Source organism: Solenopsis invicta, chromosome 10, assembly GCF_016802725.1.
Source record: "Solenopsis invicta isolate M01_SB chromosome 10, UNIL_Sinv_3.0, whole genome shotgun sequence".
Classification (NCBI taxonomy): Eukaryota; Metazoa; Arthropoda; class Insecta; order Hymenoptera; family Formicidae; genus Solenopsis; species Solenopsis invicta.
Window position 1 is genome coordinate 17,340,234 of NC_052673.1, and position 24,369 is coordinate 17,364,602.

Genomic DNA, 24,369 nt, shown 5'->3' on the forward strand with positions numbered 1-24,369 from the left:
ACCGATCGGCCGAAAGATTAAAATTCCTGCGCCACCGAAGCGCGTTCTTGCGCGCTTATCTTCTGGCAGAAACGAAAACGGTTTCTTTCATTAAAGAGGCGGCGGAATCAAAAGTTTCTTCGTTAAAACGCGTATCGGTCGACTGATTACATTCGTACGCAAACAACGTCCGTTTTAATGTTAATCATCATCGTCCGCTACGCAAAATAGCCACACGGTGATCGATTTTCTGAAACGGTGGTAAAGCGAGGTTACTGTTCCCTTCTTACTTGCCTATTGTTAACGTCAAAGTTATTAACGAGCAATGTATAAAGATATTAAAAATTTATGTTATAACGCTTTTTTATCCAATAGAACTGGCGCAATTGGCGTTTTGTGTGGAGCGTAAAGGAAAAAAATTGCACGGAAGTTGATAAGCGCACTGCCAATCGCGAACGGGAGTGACGTGCGGACGACGTTCGTCAAGGAATAATACTGTGACTCTATTTTGCGCAGATATCCGCGCGCGCGATATAATTGTGCAACGATAAGTTCATCGTGCAATTAAGTTTATTTATTACTCGGAGCGTGAGAAATGAGGGTATACACAGTGTTGTTGTATTATTTTTAAATTAATATATATATATATATAATTCTTAATCACGTGGATTTTGCGGAGGGATTTTGACGATGGAGCAAGATTGGAGTCGGGGCAAAGGACAAAGAATCTAAGGAGTGTACAATATACAATACAAGTCACGGAATATCACGATTCTCGTGTTAAGAAGTTGGATTCGCTTTTGACGCGCGTGGCCCACGTCTAGATCGATCAAATTTCCCTTCGTTTTCTTTTCCCTTTTTTTTACTCATTTTTTTATTGCTTCTCCCATTTTCTCGTTGACGATGATGCGTCGTTTTGTGCATGCACAAGACTGTGCGTAACGCTCCGAAGGAAGCCACGAAAATTATGCGAGATTGAGCAAATTCCCGAAGATTCGAGGGAACTGAGACGCGATTTTAATTAGGCGAAAGTCTTTGACTATAACTGTGTCTCAAAATGTCGATGAATCATACACGATCGAATCGTTAAATTGAAAGAGCAGATGGACGAAGAAAATGTTTGATTTAATGACGCCTCGTGATTACAGATTTTAGCGTTAAATTAATACGTTCGCATTAAGGTGACTTAATATCGTACATGGACTCTTCGTATCCACAGGCTAACTTCACTAAGAACCATCACAGCACTAAATTGATAATACATTTTACGTACTGATACGTATGATACAATAGGGAATAACATTTATTCATACAAATAACTTAACGTGCGTAAGAATGTGACAAGCCTTCTTCATCCACTTGCCTGTTCAATTGCGTATCTGTACATATCGATCAGTTTCTACTTTTGCATCGGAACATTGGCTCGTTTTCATACATTTAGCGCTAAATATGGCAATTTCCATTTCACATTTGCGTCGTTTGAGTTTTCCATAGTGAATGAAATTCAGGATCGAGGGAACCATATTTAGCGCTGAATATAAATAGGTTGGAACAAAGTAAATATATGTACATGTTCGCCAGGCATATCACTCCGTTGATAGAAGTGACACAAATAAAAAATTAGCATTTTTGAAATAATGGAAAGAAATCGACCCTAGAAAATTTATGTTTTTGTGGAAAATCGACATATTTATTAGAACAGTACATAACTTTGACAAGGGATAAAATTTACGCTATACTAGGATCGATTTTTGAAAATTCACATAGTTTTAAAAAATATATTATAATTTTATGTGTATGTGTGTGGAAGTATAACATGGAAAGAAAGTGAAGTCATGCATATGTATTCACTATCTTAATTAAAACACTGATCCAATTCAGAATTTTAAAGATGCACCACGGAAAAATTGCTAATTTTGAGATGTGCTGTTTTTTTTTCTATTAACGGAACGATATCTGAACAAGATTTATTAAAATCAACATGTGTAAACGAATTAAGGATTTTGCGTAATGAGTAACAAGTAAATAAAATAATAAAGATTTGTGGAAAATATTTATCTCGTCGTTTTTCAAGACGATTTTGTTATCACTGTGACAAGAGTTCTCCGATCAACATATTAATTAAATAAAAAATCTACACGTCATTCCGTCTACCAGATTATAGAAATAGGTTTCTGGTTGTCGCTTAAAGTATGATGAACAATAATCGTCAGACTCGTTACACTCGATAACACGATCCTGAAATGACCTCCAATTTTCGAACCATTCATGTTGAATCGCTCGAAAATTCTTCGTCGGGAATTTTGCACCGGGTTAAAGTGACTGTCAATGGCAATTTTTGAAAAATATGGAAGTCTTGACCGACCGCGGTAGTTTATTAGAACAGCCGAATCGATTAGTTTCATCCGCGATAGTTGCACTCACAGCTCTGCTCGATTATTGCTTTCGGATTTCAGAACACTTCGCTCCCTTGTAATCGATTCGGATGTACAGACGTATTACAACGACGAGCTAGCCCGCTTAACGGGTATCGCAAAATAGAGCAAAGCTGATTAGGACTTCCAAAAGTCGATGTGTCTGTTATATCTCTCGTTTTAATCAATATATTCAGAAATCATGTTTAATAATCAACACATTATATCACACGTTTTATTTGTGTTTTTGCATAAATCATAATTTTTTAAAATCAAAATCAATGTCAGTTGGCTATTAAAAAAAAAAATAAGATAAAAGCTGGTAGTTTATGAACTTTGAAATATTTCGACGTGGCGAATACCGGATGAACACCAGCCGTGTAAAATTGATTGTTTTGATATGTTTATAAATAATATATCGCGATTCAACCGTTGTATATTTAACGTTGTACTTGCTACTTTCGATCGCTGTTGACTTACCTTCTTGCAACTACTGAACAACCGCAACAAATTATTTGAAACGAGAGATCGACTTAGAAGATCCACTCGTGTCTTTCTCATTTTACGATACTCGACGCTACTGGCAGGATCGAAAACGCGTAAGAGACGTGACAGCGATTAGTCGAATTACGACAGAGTGGCTTTGAATACCAATGAGAAGCCGATCGTCGATTGCACAACGAGATGATCGACGTTAAACGCCAAGGTGCATTGCGCTGAGTATCGAGACGATCTTTCGATTGTCGCTGCGACCGTACAGTGTGCGGACGTGCGGCGCATTCGCATTGTCGCAGTGCGTGCAAACGATAACGGCCTCCCATTCTCGGACATCACAGGAGAATCCCATTCTCGGAGACGATCCATTAAAAAAAATAAAAAAAAAACCGTTGCGCTACGTCCTCCCGCATCGCGCGATTTCGTCTTAAATCACCGTTATCTTTTATCCCAGACGTCAGGTTTTTCTCTTTAGACCACCTCTATTGTGTTACGTGCAGCATTCGCGATAGCAAATCCCTCTGCTCCCTAAAGTAAGTCGCGCGAGTTGATTGCAAATTTTTTCTTATTACACGTTTAATAATTATTTACACCGATCGCCACTATTTATACAAATTGCAGGCCGACTCGAACTTTTAAACAGATAGAGCACGGTGGTATTCCAGTCGTTCACTGTAATTCGGCAATCGAGCATTGAGCAATTTTTGTAAAATAAAATTTCAATTTGCCTTGTTTTTCAAATAAAAAAAATTAGAAAGAAAAATAAATTCAATTTATAATATTGTAATGACAGCAACGTAAAAGAAAAATATCATTTTTGACAAGTCGTTTCTTCTATCACAAATCCGTTGTACACTTCAATTTTCTAATAAAAGGGATGATGAGAAGCTTTCTCTTAAAAAAAAGGGAAAGGAAAAAAAACCATGCGCGATTCGCCGATAGTGACGTTCAAGTAAACAAACGAAAAGCTGATCATCCCCCGTATTGTTTCGACCGACGGCTTTACCTTCAACGCTCGCAAAGGGCGCGAATCTCTGAACGACGTGGAATTTCGAGAACGAAAGGATTCGAGAGCGGCATTGCTCCTCGGTGAACAACCAATCCACGGTTTACGCGCTGCTTTCTCTACGGATCGTCGACTCGAACCCCGAGATTTCTTCGGATTTGGAATTTCTTGCGCTTTTTTTGCGTTTTCGAGGCATAAATCGGGCATCGTGCGTTTATGCGTTTTACGTCTCTCTAATCGTTATAATAATATATTTAATAATTAGTACAGAGAGAGTAGATGTTATTTATATTTATAATATAATATTTATATATATATATATATATAATTATAATATATATATAATATCACTAGGGTACATATGTACAGGGACTGCAAATAGTAGGAGGTGCTCTTATATATTGCAATATCGTTCTCTGTTTTCTTCCCTTAAGACCTAACGTACACAGGTAGAACGTAGACTCACACGGGACACAAGTACGCGCGCTCGTTTTATCTCATTTTTCTCTTTCTCTCTCTCCCTTTCTCTCCCTCTCTCACATTCATTTTTCTCTTAACGCTTTCACTCTCGCGTCTCATTTTTTTTTTAAATTTACAGCAACGTGCGATCGGCAACGCAGCGTCCATTGAGAGTCCAATGCGTCCCACCTCACGGTCCTTTCTCAACAGAGACGCACACCCCTAACGCGCGCGACAGCATGTTCTCGCGCGAACCGCGTAAATCTATTTACAGATACAGGAAACACGCGGGGGACTCCTCGTTTCGTCCCAAAAGCACGAAGGGCGCCGCTCTCGCTCGCGAGAACGACTTATCGAGCGCGGCGCCGCTCCGGAAATAAAATTGCACTTTGTAGTATGAGAGTCCGGCCTTCCTCGCTCCCGTCCGGTGCGGCCAGGAACCCCGAACAGGACGAGGAGAAGACAGGGAGAACCGAATGCCGATCAGCCAACGTTCCCGCCGCTACGACGGCTCCGACGTGGAGTCCGGCTCCCTGTCGTCGGCGGAGAGGTCCTCCGGGTCGCCACCGGACTCGTCGGCGCAGTCCTCGTCCTCGTCGTCAGGGTCGTCGTCCTTCGTGCTGCTCACAGGTTCGTTCTCCTGTCACGGACTCCCTCCGCCGGCATCGTCGCCCCGATGTCCGGGCGTAAGACTCGGACTTCTCCTTCTCTTCTCCTGCAGTCCGTTCACCATGTTCTCGATAGACTTGAGCTCACCGGCGGAGCTGGGTGTCGTCGAGGTGAGAGCACCGCCGCCGCCGCCACCGCCGCCGGTGGGTGTCGGCGAATCGGTTGGCGGCCTCGGTGGCGGTGATCTCGGACTTAGGGTCCTACTACCGGGGGTCACGGTTTCGAAAGCTGAGCCATGCGAGGGCGCCGGGAGGGTATAGGGCGCGAATCTATGTCCCTTGAGCTGATGCAGGGGACTGGTCAGGGGATGGGGATAATGCGCGAAGAGCGGATGCTGGGCCGCCAAGGCCAGCTGGGCGTTAAACAGCATACCGGGCGTGACTCCACCGTGGAGTCCGAGAGGAGAGGGTGGTATGAGATGACCGGGACCTGGATAGAGTCCGGGCACCGGCGGGTACAGATACGGTAAGAGAGGCGGGTGAAGCGGTGGACCGACGGAGACGTCCGGCCGTGGACCTTCGGACCCCGTTGGGCCTGGCCCGCCACCGCCGCCGCCGCTCTCGGACCCGGACGATTCGCTGCCCTCGCCTCGTTCGCTCGTCCGATCGTCTCGTTCTCGGGAGTGCTCCCGTTCCCGATGATGATGGGCCGGGTGCGGCGTGTCCGGTCCGACCACGTCCAGCAGCTTGTCGTCGTCGTCCAAGAGATCGGTGGCGGAATTCGACGAGCGCCGCTTGTCCGGCGACGCTGGTCCACCCGCTGTCAAACGGGAACCGCCGCCCGATACAGTCAGTAGCGCCTGCCTTCTGCAACAACGACGCGGAGTTAGCAATCTTGCGAGGTTCGCGTAACTACGCTTATTTTACGCTCTTAATTACTTTTTACCTCGCGAAATCTTTTCCATATACCGCACTTTGAATATTAATCAAATTGTATCGTACTGATTCTTGTCTCGCGAAAAACAAGTTGTAGAAGGAGGAAGGAAGGGAGAAACAAATTCGACATCGTCACAACGCCAAGTTATAAAGAAGCCCATTGCCTCCACGTTTCTAGATTGATTATTGATTTATGGAAAGGCGTGGTTAGTAAGTTATCAATCGTTAGGGAACGTTAGTGGAGCTGCGCGCGGCCACCGGGTAAATGGGTTCCGCCTATTTCGATATGATTTATCGACGTTCGCAAGCTGACAATCTTTTGAGACGCGCGAATGCCCATTGATTACGGCACACTATAATTGGTTCCGAGAGTATAACGAGAGGGTCGGTGATAAAGTTACCTCCCTCCTTGGCAGCGGCAATTTCGACGTTAAATCGTTCACGCTGGATCTCGTTGCGGTTTTGTTAGCATGCCGTATGCGTATGTCTCAATTGAAAAAAAATGTGACGAAGACGAGGTGCATGCGGACGAGGTGCATGCGGTAAGAGGATATCCTCATCCGGAAGATTGCGAGAGCAAATCGGCAATTTCTATCCGTGCTAGCGCAATATCTCGAGGATGTCCTCGCTGTGTGCTAATTGATTTATTGGCGAATCGATATTCAACATAATGAAGAACTGAAATTGCAGACCGAGTCGCAATTTTAGTTAACGTTGATTCTGAAAGACATTACATGGAAGCTATTATAATCGTACTATAAAAAAATACAATAGAATAATAATTGATTGAATATATATGTATCAATATTGTTCGCCAAACTAACTTTGATTTCTAATTTGATACATAAAATGATCTGCGGACGCGTGTTACAAGTTTTCTTGTATCAAAGCTGAACACGCGATCTATTTGTAAATCTTGGTGTGCGATTTCTTCGAAATCCCCCTTCACGCGGAGTTTGCGTAATTTCGATTACGCGTGTGACTGACTAAACGAGAAAGTATGAAAATCTTACAGCGGCGATACTCACGCGAGTGAAATATCGAGCTCGTTTAACGACGCGCGTTGTCGTCGTCGTCGTCGTTGTATCGGGTCGTCGCGCGTGCGAGGAGAACAGGCGCGATCAATGCGGTCGCGATTCCGGGAGACAGAGAGGTATTGTGCTACAAGAAAATCAAAAGGCCCCGACACTAAACGCGGCGACTCTCGAGCGCTTCGCTCGTACGCAAGTGATAATTCACGCGAAGCGGAGCCGGCGCGGCGCGATGCAATAAACGAGACCCCGGGATTTATGCGAGCGCCGGTAGCTGTATTGCCTCGAGGCGCGGCCGTGGTATTAGATTAATTATCTTAATTGCGCCTTCAACGCCTTTCCTATGCGGCAAGTGTCTAGCGCTCGTTCGCTCGTTCGCTCGCTCGCTCGCTCGCTCGCTCGCGCGTGCGTTGCCTTCACGTGCGCTTAACTTTATGCCACTCGCGGCTATTTGCACTTATAAACAGACGAGCGAGAGCTCGTGCAATTCGCGCCTCTGTATGCGTGCGTACGTACGTACAGGCGGTTCGCATAAACGAGCGGCGTGTCGATAGAACCCTCAAGATATACGCGCGGCACGATTACATTGCGCTCCCGCGACGCGGTACGACGCGAAGAACTTTTTTCCGCGAATCGCGAGTTAGGTGTGCGGAATCGAGAGTGATTTATCGCGCTGACATCTGGCCGCCTGCACTCCCGAGTCGGAGTCACGATCATTTTTCATCGATGCCGCGGCGATATCGTATCGATTCACGGCACACCGATCTATTCGTTGATTCCCCAGGGCAACGTGTTTCTCTCGCCCGATCATCGCGAAGATCGCGTAATCTCGGCGCGATTTATCGAGCTGCGTTATACGGACAATCTTTTACATAAGAGAAATCGAACGTCGCGTGGATTTAATGATTTCTGATTAATCTCCATCAATGAATTCTTCCACTTCTAGACATCAGTTTGTTTCTACGACTAGTTAAAGCATAGAGAGACATGGAAAGAAAAGAGAAAAGAAAAAAAAAGATGGTCAGCGCTAAACGACATTGGCTCGAGCGATCTCAACGAGCGCGAATAAAACTGAACGTCTCTCTTCGTGAGAGACCCAGGACGAAGAGGGACGTCCTACCGTACTCGAAAGTCCTATACGGGTGCACGGCGAACTATTGATTTGGCGCGCTCTCGCACTTACGTACAGAAACCAGAGAGCCTGCACACCCTTTCGGGGCTGCAACGAGTGCACGTCATGGATGCATCCACGGGAAGGAGCGTGCGCGGAGTGGATGCACCTCGGGCAAACGAGCGAGCGAAAGCGCGCGTCTCTGTGTTAGTGAACTGATCGCATTACATGGCATTAAGACACCGGTAAGCCTCTCGTTGTGCGAACGGCTATAGCCGAGACTTACACGAGGTTTAGGTTTGTTCTGCCTGCACGAGACGATGCATTAGATTTGCCCTATCCCCCTCGCCTTTCCCGCGCCGTGCCGCGCCGCGCCGCCGCCGCGCCCCCGTAACCCCGGCCCGTCATTCCACTCGATTGTCGACGGTAACGTACCATCGAGTTTCCTTTGCGTGATTAGGAGCGTTCCAGGAAATTTTGTTCGAGCCCGCTGAAAGGATCCGTGTGCGCCAATTAATTCTGTATTAGGTTGCGGAATCGAGTATTTCAGCTTGGCGCGATTATGGGAGGAATTGCTGCCCTCTCCGAAAGCTCGTATCATCGTCTAAAAGAACGACTTCGTGGGAAAAGATAAACCTTCCATTCCGCCAAAATATCTTTGCCAATACATTACCATCGTGATTTCGAGCGAATCAACAAATGACATTTCGGCATGAACGAAAGTAGACATTGCGAGATCGTACAGCAAGAAGCACGAATATTGACACGCGGGCTCTTTATATCGCGGCAAATAAGAAATACTTAAACCATCACACGGAAAGTACAATTTTATTGTAGTATCCAAAAATTTAACTGGATACGGATGAGAAAATAATTTTATGTTCAACTATCAAAATAAATATGTAAAAGGATATGATGTGATGCTGCAGCAAAAGGTTTTGACATTTTACACAGAAAAAAAATTAGTATCAAATTATTATTTCAATTCATTATTTCATACATAAGCAAGAATATGAAATCTTCTTAGAAGAATTTATAATCTTAAACAGACATAATTTGCTCTTACATGAAGCGAAAAATTTTCTTTATGTAAGCAAATTATGTCTGTTTAAAATTATAAATTCTTCCAAGATTTCATATTCTTACTTATATATGAAACAATGAATTGTTGATTTAATACTATTTTTTTTTCCATGTAGCGCAACTAGCTTAAACGTTCAATGTAAATTTTGTAGTGATTCAACACAACCATTTTCAGATCTGTATTCCAGCGAAATTGTTCTTTTTGTCCAGTTAAATTATTATTACATACTATTCTTATTACTTTCGATATTATCCAGATATAACACGAGATTGACAAAAATAGAGGATGAAGCCTAAGGGGCTAGTCCGGTTGTAATTATATCTTTGTAGGAATGCTTTGTTGCAATGCGGAGAAACGCACAGGAATCCCAACGATTTCCTCTCTGCGGATAATTAACTGCAAAAGTTAAATAAAACTCCCCGGCTTCGTCCAGATTTCTCGGCGCGCCTTGCTTCGCTTAATTAATCAGAAGACGTTTGTGCAATATGTAAGCGAGTATCGATCGCGAAAATTAACCCCGGAGACAATGGTCAGCGTCACAGCTATTAATTTAAAACACCTGCACTAATGTATCGCTAGAAAATACATATCGTTCGCGCTATATATGTATTAACGCGTGATCGTGGGAGTTTCACGAGCGAACGGGTTAATTCGCCGCGTGTATCGCAATACGATCTTTCCGCGGTGTATGATGATAAATGACGTGACAACTCGCCGCACCGGAGCGGTTCCTCCTTTCTTTTTCTCCCTCTCTCTCTCTCTCTCTTTTTTCCCTTTCTTTTTTTTAAGCGGCGTGGCGAATCAACTCGTCACGCTCGAGTGGCGTTACATCTCGTGACGAAACGCCGCGTCGCGCGTTGTTAAAAAATTAACGAAACAATGCGCCGGCTGTCAGTGTCGCTTAAGCGTTGAGCACTATCGCGTATCGAGTGTAGCAATTTTATTTGAGTACGGTCGCAGTTACTTTACACAGTTATTTTATATCTCTGTACTTAAATCGTGGGGATTTCTCGCCTAAATTATCGTGCGACGATTCCGATGAGATTAACTTTGCTATACATTCGCATCTTGCCTTGTCTTTCTAGCCTATTTGTCACGACTCTCGATCGTTAGCGATCTCGTACGTTATGAAGTCTACGCGACCGAAGATAGCGCGTAAAAAAATAACGTATAGAAAAAAAATTTTGCGCTTTCATCGGAAGATCGACTGGGGCTCTCGAAGCGCAGTCTTTATGCAGCCACAAAACGATCTGTGGAGCCAATATAAAATTCAAAGCCGCCAAGAGTGGCACCCTCCACGTTAACGATAGCGCCGCCCCTGAGCATCAGTATGCTAATCCGATGATTGGCTATGTTCCAACCCCGATCCCTCTCTCACAGTGCCACTCTCTTTCTCTCGCGGTCTCTTTCTGCCGATGTTTCCCTGCTTGTGCCCTCTCTCTTTCTCTCTTTCCGGTTTCCCTGTGGCTTCCTGATGGCATCCAACCACCCTTAACCGAAACCATAAGCCGAAAACTAACCCTTATTCTAATTAGGCGGTGCCGCGGCGACGCGCCCCCTGCTTTGCATATTTTCTCGATTAACCTCGCCCTTTCTTTATCCGCTCGACGTCGCAGACCGCCGCAATTTTCCGAAAATTTTCTGACCCGCGGCTCGCACCGTCCTTTTTTTTTATCTTTCCGCAACATAATGCACTTCTTAATACAAGATACATTGGCATCACACGCAGAATATTTTATTTATGAAATTTTGAACGCTTCTTAACGACATAATAAGGATTAGGAACACAGCTTAAATTGTTATGCATAGCGACTTAATTTCATCAAAATCCACTCGAGTTTTCGCGAATGGGATCACGACCAATAGGATCGAAATAGGTTTCTATTGGCGGCCTGGTCCACGGCAACGGCGGGCCAGCATCCCCTCCGGGAGATCGCTTGCTGACATAAGCTCATAAACCCGCAATATTGAATATAAATGGACGGCACTGCCGGCGATGCGGAGTGCAAATGAGCCCTGTGAAACCAACCCTTAGCTCAGAGGGTGACCCTAAGGTCGGCATAATAGCGTCGATCGAGGGGAAGCTCGAAAGGTCTACGATCAATTAGGTCGACCCCGAAGACAGATTCGCGCTCTTTGCTCATCACAAAATGCAATTTGAAGAGAGGGCATGCCCGTTTTGTATTTAGGGTAGTTTTTAATCCGTCTTATACTAACGTAGATGCTAAATCGTACGATTTTTATCGCAGGACGCTCGAAAGATACTTAGCCTATTGATTTTTTTTTTCAACTCTTTCCTGATAATTGATATTATAATTTTCATAAATTCTTGTAAATAAACTTTTAATTGAAACTGCTGAATAACTCTTTTGGGAGCACATATACACATGGCAAAAAATTTGAGTTTTATTTTAAAACAGGAAAGTGTTAAAAAATATACTACGTTTAAAGTGCAGTTTTGAAAGCGATACTCACTTTTTCTCGCGCTTCCCCGCACCAGTATCCCGAAATCCTTTCGCGAAGGGATTATTATCGATCTTCAGCTGGGTGATCTGCAAAAAGAAAATAAATATATTTGAGCATGGATTGGAAGAAAGTGTGCAACAATAAAGAATCTTTCGTTAAGTTGTATTTAACAGGCCTCTAGAGTTAAAAATACTTTCTCGTTTTGCTCCGTATTTGGCCGACATACCGAGAAGGCGCGATAATTAAGATAGGAGTGTATTAGCCGCGTATATAACCGACCTACCAAAAATCTGTACAAGGCCCAGTCTCTTCTTATGGCCACGTGCGCGCGTGTGAGCAACTCATTCACTACTGAAAATAATGCGTACCGAGAAGACGTTATTCCACGAAATGCTCGCGTCCATATTCACTTTATCAAGGCATAAGAACGCGGAGAAATATTAATTAACGGAAGGCCAGAAACCAAAACGGCCCGCTCTCTAAAGATCGTAACGCGAGATTGTTCCTTTCTAACGAATTCTCGCCGTCGCGCGTGAGCTTTACATTTCCTCTGCGATAAGGTGATGAACTTTTGACACATAAAGAAAGATCGTATTTCTGCACCGATAAATCTTACCAGATAAAAAAAAGGGGCCAAATAAATTTTATCTTGCTCTCCTGTAGAAGTTCCAGGTGTTACAAAATATAGAGTTTTCCAATCTTCTAAAAGATCGCATTCTAATATTTCGAAATTAATCTGACGTAAGATCTCTTTCCCTTTCCCGTTTGGAACGAAATGACTCAGAAATATTAGCTAAATGTCGGTAGCTAGTTTGAATTTTTCTATCATTGCTAAAAGTTGGTTATTAAAGATAAAATATATTTGCTGCTGATACGCTTTATTGGCTAAAATTAAAAACATGTTTTAATACATTACGAATAGTTAAAAAAGTGACAGCTGTCCTTAATATTTTACACGCATGAAGTTGCGTATTTCAAACCGCAATTGTTTATGGAACGGTGCCACATATATTTGATTTTAGCAGGAAATATTTTTTTGCTATGGCTGCTACATTTTAATAATTAACTGAGCTTCGACAGCATCGATATTAGCTATCCTTATTTTAAAAACACATATCAGCTGCCACATGGCTGTATTTTAGCTTCATCGGTTAATCCTTCCTTTGCGTGTGGATGATACGTGTATTTGAGCAAACCAAAGGTCGCTTACCTTTTCGTTTTGATAGGCCGTCACGGCGATGAATTCCGTCTCTTTGAAAACGTAACTCCTGAACGTCGAATACGGAAGTTTCAGGATGTCATTAGCTCGCACGAGGTGAAACCTCGGCTGATACTTGTGCATCGAGTTCAGTATCGTCTGTAATAAGAAAGGGAGCATACATTGGGACAGATTGTTTTAGGCTAGTTTCGGCAAAGAACGTTTGCAATTATTTCGCTTCGTGTACGCACTTTCAGACCAACAATTACTCCTCGACGGTGCCTCCAATTCCGCAGCGGATAATTTTTAAGTCAAGAGAAAATACAATACACGCGAGAATCAAGTTTTCCTCTCTACACTTTCTTCGAATATCTTCGAACTTTGTACAAAGTGGATTTCTTTTCATTCTTATGAACAATGTTCGGAGAGTTCCAATTAGCGCAAGTCGCGGAAGCTCAAAAGTCTCGTGATTAGATATCGCGAGCGCGTGGTCTGAAAGTGATCTACGGCACGGGGCAAAATTAAGAAACAAAAGCGGCGCGAGACACGAGAGAGCGATTTTGCACGAAGAAAAATATAGAGATACGTCAGATTAAAAAAGTGTCAAGAAGGTGTTGCCGTTAATCACACAATCAGAGAGCGTGCGCCGGCACGTTACTCTTTCCTCCCGGTTAATTAATCTTCGTGCAAGTATTTCATAAAGTTCCGTGCGGGCCAAGGAGGCATGAGCTTGGCAAAGCGGCTATTACACTGATGCATCATGCCGAGCTGATCGATACAAAGTCTGCAAATGCAATCGAGCTTGCCGAGCGAGCTTCGCGCGATTTTATCGCCACTGGCGATGACGATCGTGGTTATATATTTACATTGGAAACGCAATTATTTCTCAAAGATGTCTCTAATATTCCTCTTATTAGCACCTGGCTGATTCGCTAATTGACAGAAATAGCCATGATAAAATACAAATGAGCTACAGCGATACGCGATGCATTTCGTCACGTCTGTCACCAAATTGTTATTGTTCATATAAATTTGTCGAATTATCGAAATTCCGATTACGACAATTTATTGACCTCATCCCGCGATTAAAAAGCTTGCGTTACACGGCGGACGCCCATCGATCTTGTTAAACGGACGCGAATATGCACGTGCGAGTCGCTCGCGAGACTCACGTCGCGTCCGGAGCAAATTTGCCTGTGCACGCGTTGCTTTTATTATCCGATCCGAAAGGTTGTTCAGAATATTCCGGCACGCAAAACGAAAAGGGCGAACTCGCGTAGCTCGCGCACGCGTCTGTCACATTCGTAGAGCGAGAACGAGAGAGAGAGAGAGAGAGAGAGAAAGATTAATACGTGAGCGGTAACGAGCAAATTACCGGGCGACGTGAACGCGAGCGATCGATAACCGGAAACCGCGTGTGTCATCACTCGATTCGAATTCGCCGTCGAATTCACGAAGGTAGATTCTCGGATCTGCGACCGGCCAACTTCGACCGTCATCCAACCCGCTATCGGCGGCGGCGGCGGCGGCCTCAATCGTCATCGACATAATTTATATGGTTATTCGGCGCATACATAGTGATCGATAGACTCCGAAACATGGCCGGCCGTATTCTGGATATCGGTCGCTCTGTCGGGCTCAATCGAATTCGCTTATTAATTCAATCCGGAATCCGCAGTACCGCACCGCCACTTCGCCAAATAAAACGTATCGATGCCGCGCTTATCACCCGTATATCGTGACTATCATAGGAACGAAGAGGCGAGATTAATTTCTGCGCGGCGTTGAAACCGGTTCATTCGCTACCGCGCAGAGATCGTAGTGTTTCTGTTAAATCGAGAAGAATCTCTCCGCGTTCGTCAAAGGAAACATTTATTATCCAAGATTGTTGCGGCTTGCGCATCCTTAAATCGGACCCGATGCCCCGGGGGCACCAAACAAGTTTTACGAGAAATTTCAGCCGTGAAAGCTAAAATTGTACGTAATAAATTATTTTACATTATATTTTTATGAACTTCTTAATAAGATGCGAGCCGTAAGGTGGTATTTCGATCCAAGTTTTTAACCGATATCGTGAGCAATATCATTAAAGTATTAATACGGCTTAGTCTAGAAACCTAACCAGACATGCGAAGTTCGCGGAAGCCTTACAATTTTTGCAGTATTCTATAATTAACTGCGGAGGCTAAACCATTATATAATAATACGAAAGATATATAAATATCGTGTTCTCGGAGATAACAAAAATATATATATATATGTATACATAAATATTTTTTTCCTCTAAATTCTATCAAAAAAGAACGTTTATTGATTGAAAAGTATTGTCACAAATTCATAGATAAAATCTATTTACTGTTACAATAAAATGCAAGCTAGAGAGAAATATTTCATATTCAATATTTAATGGTTTACATATTATTGTCTGCTTCTCATAACGGAATGATAAATTGTGTCGACAGAATAATCAAAAAGTTTTCAACGGATGAGAAAAAAAAACAATCGAGAAGCGCGATTTAAAAAAGTACACCTCTCGACGCCAGGCTTACAACGGCTCTCCCCGTTTTCTCTTTTCCCTATGTTCTTTTACGATACCGTCGCGTATTTCTCCGCGCCGACTGTCGTCCTCCTTCCGTTTTAAGCAGATATCGCTCGGAGCACATCGCTTTGCTGCGGGAGCAGTAACTAACAAGATTGCTAAGAATTCTGTCGACGACGAAAAACAAACAAACTGACGCATCTTCGTTGGTGTTGGCCAATAAAGTTTATGCGCCAAATGCTTTAAATCCGAATAATCATCGTGCGCTCGAAGAAGGAACTTTGGCGGTGGGAAAACGTTTGCAAAGCGGATACGAATGTAACGTGTCTTTAACGAATCGCAAACTGCTGTTGATAAACGCAAGGGCGAATGGGTATGGCTAAAGGCTCATGACACTTCAAAGTGGGTGGGAAGGGGGGGGGGAATTGCCCTGGAAAAGTTTCCGATGCTGAGGAAAGTTCTTAATAGCGCTAACTTGAAATTTTCGGAACCGCTTCTGAGTAATGTATAGTAACAGGTTCAGACTAGTATGTCCATGTGGGCAAGTGAATCCCAAAGACATTTATTTCGTAAAAATTAATTTCACATATTAGTAAAAATTTTATATAGAAGTACAATATTTAAAATGAAAATCTCTCTCTTACAATACCAATATTTAAAACTTTGTAGAAATCTATTGAAATTAAAATTATCTGAGAAATAAAGCTTTTACGTGATAAATCCTGATAAAAATTCTAACATTTAATATTAATTCTTTAATATTAATTAAACCGTAAGTTGATACATGATTATAATTTTTTTAAAATGTGATCTTTAAACTGAATTTAATTTCCGCGGCAATAGGAAAGAAAAATGATCAAGTTCGGAATATCCGAGAATAAAAGTGCAATTATATTCAGGCAGACGAAAGTTCCATCCATGCGTTAGTCCATATATTGAACGTGTAGGGGGAAAACAGAAATCGTCAACAGACATTTGGAGAGAGGGAAGGCAGAGGCCAAAGGTCTATACCGCGTCGGTGAACAGAGTCGATAATCAGCAGAGTGCGCGGAGGCTTAAGTGAAGGGACGATCGTAACGCACAACGTCATTCCGTCAATCCGCGGCGAGAAATTCACGTTTGCTGCCACCGCACGCGGTAACGAATAAAATTCGCCGACGCGCTGCTCGTGCGTGTAAATCGGCACGGCACACGTGAAGCGGAAAGAGAAAGAGAAAGAGAAAGACAGCCCGCGTTGTCGCCGTTCCCGCACACGGACGCCATTATGCGCGGCGCGGTACAAAGGGGAAATAATTAGCGCTGGCCGGGTGATAAGCCGGCAATCTAGGCGTTTGTCATTAGCCTATCAAAGCAGAATGTTTCTCTCTCTTCTTTTCTCTTTCCCTCGCCACCGCCACCGCTACACTACCGCGCCGTTGGTCCCCCTTCCGGTCCCTCGTGCGACGCCCCGGCCGACGCGGCGCGGCGGCGGTTCCCTCGTCACTATCTCGTTTCTCGTGGACCTTCGGCCTCGACACGCCTCTGGCGCCGTGGAAAATATGTGCGAACGCCGATCGGAGCAATTAGTATTTCTCCGGACTCTAATCTGAGCTCGCTCGAGCGCGGCGAATGCGCGTCTTTCGCGATGCATTCTGCCCGTGGAACATATCGAAAGAAGGATAAAAGGAGTGTGACGGAGGTAGGAGGATACGGTTCGCGAGAGAAGAAAGGGGAAGAGGCTAGTATCGCGAGATACGCTACTAGCTCAAAAGGGAAAAAGAGAGAGAGAGAGAGAGAAGGGAAAAGGAGAAGCTAAGAAAGGAGGGAATAGAAGGAGATGGTCGGAGAATGGAAAGTAAGTGGTAGGATCTGAAACGATCCGGTGTGTATATCGTGCCGCGTGAATTGACCGGCCAGATAAAACCGCACGACGGACGAATAGACGGTGGAGCGAGCGGAGCAGCAGCGGGACGACAGGGGAGGAAAGTGAGAGAATATCTTGGCCGACACAGAAGCCGACGCTGCTAATGACTCTGTCCGCGGTAATCTCCGGGTGTTATCTGTCCTGGCTACCTGGGGCCCACCTACTTCGAATCACGAACCTGCACACGCTGTTCTCCCTCTTTCTCGCGTCTCTCCTTCGCGCTCCTCTCCTTTCCCCCGATCACTCGTCCTTGCGCCATCAGGATCACGAAATCCGGAGATCTCTTTAGGCGCGCCGCTTTTTTGAAACCCGATGCGATAGGTGCGTCTTTAAAATATATGGATCAATAAAAAAGTTTAAGCGCGTAGCAACTTACCGATCGATTTATTCTGCGATTTTAAATCTCCACATGAACATCGATAATATTTACGTTGTAAACGTAAAATAAAACTAGAACGTCATATTAAACGAACGTTATAATAAAAGAATAGGCATCGAATCATTTACCCTTCGAAATTCACGCTGGTCAAACCTCGAGAAGACGAAGAAGCGCAACAAAATCTTGCCAATGCTGTCCTTGTTATTTGGTCAACTGATCGTACAGAAGAACAAACAAATCTCTTGGGCTTGAAAGGGACTACTTCGGTGAGAGACTAAAAATAAAGAATGTAGCTAAGTATTGACGATGATACTGCAAAATTTTTTCGTCGCAGCGAGAAGGTAAAGGCGAAGAGTAAGACGTGTGCTTCGACATATCGCGAAGATAAGAAACCAAAAAATATGAAAAATTTGCAGAAAAAGAGAGAGAGAGAAAAAAGTCGGGGCTTTTCACTTTGAAAATCAAGATGTTGGCCGATGGTCCGAAGATTACTTAGCCATCGGTACATCGAGTAACCACGTGCAGTTTAGTTTGCAGTGTTCGCGAATCCCGTGCACTTTCATCCACTTACACGCACACAGAAGTGTACACATTATCCACGGTACATACATTTAAGTTCGGATAGGATCTGAACGAATACACGAGAATAATGAAAGATATACTGGTAGAAAGCCATTGAAATGGGAAAGGATAAAGGGGTGGTTCACGTATGTGTACGGTGCGCGGAGGCGAGTGGGAGGAAGACGAAAGGGTGGTTCTTGATGGCGAGTGTGGCGCCACCTCGGCAGAAAGCGGCGGAGGAACGAAACTTTTCGCCGAAGGCGAGGGTGCGAGCGGGAGAGCCCGCTCGCCACATGGGGGTGCGACGAAGTAAAGACGACGAGGCGACGGGGGTGAAACGCACGGGAGCGGAAAGGGAAAGGTGGTGGTAAGGTTGGTCGTCCTGGTATCGACCGCCTGAAAAAGGGGTGGATTTTTCTACTCCTGGGCGGAGGACCCGCCGTGTAGGAGGACGTGTTCCGGACGCGAACGCGACTGGCCCATCTCGAGACCTTCGTCACGCGGAATAAAAATAAGGGCGGCTTTTCTCTGCGATATTTTATCGTTAAATGTAGCAGAAAAAATCCACTTCTTTATAATAGTTGATTTAATTCTTTCCACTTTTAATTGTACTTCTTTACTTTCATGTATCACGATTCAAGGAATGTAACGTAGATTTATTAGAAAATTGAAATTGGAATATCCTGTGTGAGATATTAAAGGATTTTATTTTAAATTATATAGATTTCAAGTGTATAAAAAGTTCAGAAATAACGAAAATAAAGTTTCAAGTCAAACTTTAATATAAAAACTGAAGGATGCCGCAAGTAAGCTAGATCTCGTAAATATTATGTGTACGAGCTTATAAAAAAGTATTTCATTACCGTTGTACAAATAAATATGAAATACACGGTGGCGCGAATTGGAGGTAACCCTTATTAACTTTTCGACCGATCGCGCACAACACGTCGCAGAAGACCCTCGGAATTGGAGCGCGTCTTGATTGAGTAGTTGAACTTAATCGCATTTCTAGTTCGCGCCATCCTACCGCAAATGTTACCTCGGAGCTCGCGATTAGGCGCATAATTTCAAGGAAGTCAATTAGCTCGAATCAATCTGAGTTCTGGGAAGCGACGCGTGGGAGCGTGACGGAGTGTCTTCCAGTTCTAAGAACGAATTAGGCGATGAACTTCGGCTTACAGACGGCTCGACGACGCGACGCCGACGGTCTCGCTCGTTGGCGCAGCGAGGCCAGCGAAGTTAGGTCAATTCGTGGTGGCACGACGGCGAAGACGACGACGGCGACGACGACGACGACGACGACGACGAAGAGGAGGAGAAGGAGGTGGTGGAGGTGAAGGAGGAAAAGGAAAAGGGGGGAATGTGGGAGAGAAATGGATCCTTGGGGGGTTTCTCTGCCACTTACTCGCCCGGAAGCTAATTGGCCCGAATCGAGGGTGGCTTTTCCATCATCCGGTTCGGGCATTATGGCCGACTTGCACGTAAGCCGACAAGCCAATAGCAGGCCGTCTGGATGGTCGAGCGAACACGAGGAACTCCTTTTCCCCGTGCTCTTTTTTCCCTTCCACGCGAATTCGTACCAATTTCCGAGGCTACTTCGTAAACGGTGCTGCTCGGTGAAATATGACAGGTGTCACGATGCTCCGCGTTCGATTGACCCGCTAAAAAGAGCGGCGGGAAATATTTCTTATTAATAACCATTCAATCTCCAGACTTTTTCGATAATCGCAGATTGATAGAACTTGAAATGTTTTATGTAAAATTTAAAGATTTATTTTTTATTGTTTGCATTATGATTTAATTTAAAAAAATTCAATTTGCGCGTCATATTATTGCGTTCGCTATTGTGCTGAAAAATACGAAGAAAAATATAAGCGGATATAAATAGATATCTAAAGTGTGATTAGAGGGAACCGGAATTGCAGCCAATATTTAACTGCGGTGTCAAGTCAAATTGCGCAGAAGCTCTACGGACTAAACGAATCCGTTGAATGGGCCTACTGTGCACGCAAAGAAATAAAGATTATCGACTTAACGCCGTTCTTTGATCACTGAATGAAAGCAAATAGGTACTGTCGCCAACCAGTGCCACCACGCCGTCATGGTAATTCCCGATAAACTTTGTGGGCCAAGTCCGGCACGTTGGAGAGAGAGAACGAAAATTTAATCGCTGTTCCACAAGTCCTTAATACTTAATCACGAAAAATCTTAAGAATGTTTACGTACGATTAAATTAAAAGTATTATCTCCAAGATCCGCAGATTATTTATGTATACATCAACAACGTTCTTCTTAAATAACGTAGGAAACTCCGACAAAATGCTCTTGCGAGTTTTGTATTTATCGCAGAAAGATTACAGGGTATAATAATGCGCGCGTTTGATGTAGCCATGTACATACTTGCATGGAAGCGTGCACGAGAGGTTATTTAAACGAGAATTGTCAAGGTTTAAAGGGGTACACGCGCGAGAATCGTCTTTTCCCTTGATTTTCTCGACGATTGATACGGAAAAAAGCAACGGAGGGAAATGTTAAACGGAAATCAGGCTGCTTGCAGACAAGCCGCGTGTATAAAGAAGCGTCACTCTGTTTCTCTTTTTTTTTTCTTTTTTCGTTGCCTCCCTCCTTCTCTTTCGCCCGAAGGGTGATAGGGAAAAAAAGGTTCTTTGACGAGGAGAGCAAGCGCGCGCGCGGTATCTCTCGCGCTGAAATACACGACTGCGGAAAACATGGGAAAGAAGCGCCGCAAGGGGTGTTTGCGCGGGTTGCAAGTGTGAAATTGCCGGCGATGCTCGATGCGCCGTGAAATACACAAGAGTGGGAGCCTCGAATTTTTCCTTTAGCGGAGAGAAAATTGTTCCTGAATATTCGAGAGGTACGGCGCAATATCCTTCGATAATGCACCACCGTCGATTCAATCGCCGTCGCTTTTTTGCGGCTGTTTGCATATCACGCTAATTGTATCGTACTCGAGGAATTTTACGAGCGGCGCCTCAACCCTTTGAGATCCTCGAACACAGGATACACGGATGATGATTCGAAACGTTCTGCGGATCCGACGATGTCGCAGCAGCTTATTGCTGCATGCGAAAACAAGATAAATTTCACGAATTGCCCTTTGCCCTTCGTTTAAATGACGTAACGGCGAATTCAATCCGAAATTAACTCCTGCGCCCGCCGCCATCGATAAACGTTTCACGTCCGGATCACTTCCCATTGTTGGGGGGATTGCAAATATATAACTCCATTATATTTTTATCCCTCCATAGATTACAGAAAAATCATCCGTCAGAAGAATAGCAAGCTAAAAACGTATCGATGTATTAACCATGACAAGTACGGGAATATCACGGCCTATGCACATGAGAGAGTTCTTTTAACTTCCCTGTTGCAATAATGGTTCAGCGCATTGGCGAGCGTGGTATCACGTATTTATCGATCTCACCGCGTCGGACGTAGAATCTAGACAAGCCGTTAAATATAGAACATTAAATATTGGCTAAAGACTAGACGAGGCTATACACGTGTATTCACTGGCAACGGGCTTTTCCCGCTGAGCCAGCGAAGCTCCCTTTCGCCTTTCGGTCGTCCGCTGCTCATCCTTTTTTTCGATGCCTCAGCCTGGCGGATTACGCTGACCGACAATGGTGCTGATTGAAACCGATTATCGGACTCTCCTGCTCTCATCTTCTCCTTTTTTTTTCACTTCAACCCCGCCACAGCGACAGCCGTCGGATTCGTTTCCAGTCGAGGTGTTACGACCCTGTGATTTCATCGTCGTAGAATCAAACATAAAAAAAAGTGAGGAAAAAAGAGAAAAGAGACATGCCAGAAAACGAGGAGAGAACCGCGAAAGAAAAGGAGAAAAAGGAGGAAACGAAAGGCTGAAAGCTCGGCGAAACTAACCCCTGGCTGGGAATCCTGGCTGGCAGCGACAGCCACCCCCTTCGTTTTCAGTGCTGGCTTTATTGTCTCGAAGAATACGAGTCGCCGCGACCGCGCCGACCACCCTATCTGGTAATCGCGCGTCCCTTCGTTTTTCGGAATACGAATGAGGGCTCGCGTGGGCACTTTTGCGCGAAGGGACACTGACCGCCGCCGCTATTTTTTTTTCCCATCGAGAGCACTGCGGTTTAGAGGCCGTGCCCGCGTGGAATACGGAATGCACATCGATTATATCGAACCACAACTCGGAGATATTGCGAACGTATCTGAAGAAGAACTTAGGTGGTCTCCCCTTTTAAGTGCAGCCGATTCCGAAGCGAATTAACATATCTTACTGTTATAATTTGCGATACCTTGATCATTGTAGAACTGAGACGAAAAAAATACCTGTGAAATTTCTTTTACAATACACGAGAGAAATTAGAAAAAAATCTTCCTCGCGTTAATTATGAGCATCAATCAAATTGATTAATTCGGATGCTCCTCGCTGATAATTTATTTCTTCAAATAGCACATCACCCTAGCGGATACACGGGAAAAGGTTGAGCGCGATGATTAACGCCATAAAAGCTGTGCCGAGCACATCTGACATTTCGCGTGAGACGAGACGATGCAATCCTCCAACCATTCGTTCATGTCACGCTCGCTCTCCTGATTTTACCGAAGAAATGGAATTAAATTGGTCGTGTCACGTGAAAGAAACATATGTCGACAACACGCATGAAGTATTTTACTCCTGGGACGCACAAACCCCTTTTTCGCTGCTAGCACTACCGCTGCCCTTAAATAAACTCAATCTATTAGCATTAAACTGGCCCTCCTAAATAAACGGGTTACAAATATACCCCAGTGTACTTGCGCGAGGAAAAAAAAATTATTTTTTTATCCGATCTCTTCCTCGTTTACATCGTTGTTAAACTTCATTTGAACAAATATCATATTTTATTGTCCGTCCCTACTATCTAATGACACGGAATCGTTATCGATAACATTGACATCCTAAATGGGCCATTATCGATTAAGAACGGTCGTCGTGGGAAAAGCGTTAACCGCCCGCCGAAAGAAAGACGAGCGACGAAACGACTTTCGAGAAGACCGTTCGAAAATCGTAAATATGGATAGCTCGCCGGTCATAAAAGAGATAAATGACCGGGGGAGTGCAATAATCGAGAATTAACGCGTGCATTAAGCCTCTCGGAACCCGTCAACGCTTCGACTTTTTTTCCTCTCCGCGGACCGATGTCCCCTTTTTTTTCCCTTTCCGTTCAACTCCGGTCGTCTCGAATTATCGGTCCCCGCTAACCGTGACCCGGCCGCGGAGGCGTTTAGATAACCCCGGAGTTCAGGACACTTTATCACAATCTGTCTCAATAATTCGGAGCAATGACGATGCATACGGCGCGTAAAGTGCATGGGATGACGCCGCGGATGAGCGCCGATAACATGGACCTTTCGAGCTTCGCGATCGGTCGTTCCACTCGCGCGATTAACTTTAACACCTCCTAGTAATGCTAAAACATCTTTCTTAATTCACGAAACTTTCTCGAGTATAATGCAAGTACAATGCATGACGTTGTTTAACTAACAGTACATTTTAACTAACTCTGCTTTAACTCTGCTTTACTGTGTCTTGATATATCGCGTATTAAACACGTGGAAGAATTTGTGTAAAGCTGCGTGTGAGTCTCCATGACAATGTATAAAAAAAAAAGAGAGATTGCAGGACAATCCGCCATCCGAGGTAAATCCCTGTCCTCGGTACACCGTTAATATAACGCCGACTGAGCAAACCAGCGGCGCGGCGTACCCGGAAGCAAATTTGAACACGAAAATCGGTAGAAAAATAGTAGGCGATAGTGGCGCGTCGATTTTTAACTGCCGCCCGTTGCACACACCAAAAATACGGTGGTGTCCGCGCACAGCCGCCAGAAAGCGCAAACAGATACGCGTGTTTGCAGAAGCATCCGTCATAGAGAAACGTCTGCTGTGTAGACGTGGAGCGACACAGAAGGTGTCCGCAGTTTTAGGAAGAGTGAAAAAGGAGGAGAATGACAACGACGGACGGACGGTACACCACCACCACCATCACCACCACCACCATCACTACCACCACCGTCGTCGTCATCGTCGTCGTCGGGGAGGGAAACGGAGGAAAGGAAAGAAGAAATGTTCCGTGCAAACACGGCAGCGGCTGTCTCCCACAGAGGCAGTAAGTAAGTTGGTTAAGCAGAGGTCCTAAAACATTCAAACGACAA

At 44.4% G+C, this 24,369-nt stretch overlaps 1 protein-coding gene across 8 annotated transcripts in view; it reads right to left on the reverse strand.

Moving 5' to 3' along the window:
- Positions 1-592: 592 nt before the first annotated feature.
- Positions 593-24,369, reverse strand: part of LOC105197768 (optomotor-blind protein) — a 90,883-nt gene continuing 67,106 nt past the window's right edge. For 6 of the 8 annotated variants that reach the window (XM_026131599.2, XM_026131596.2, XM_026131594.2 and 3 more), the window contains 3 exons: positions 12,800-12,946; positions 11,599-11,675; positions 593-5,828 (listed from right to left, as the gene is read on the reverse strand). In XM_026131599.2, the coding sequence (XP_025987384.1) occupies positions 4,997-5,828; positions 11,599-11,675; positions 12,800-12,946 (1,056 nt within the window). In that variant the 3' untranslated portion in view covers positions 593-4,996. The remainder of the gene's footprint in view (positions 5,829-11,598; positions 11,676-12,799; positions 12,947-24,369) is intronic. The other 2 variants (XM_026131593.2, XM_026131597.2) reach the window with 1 other exon arrangement.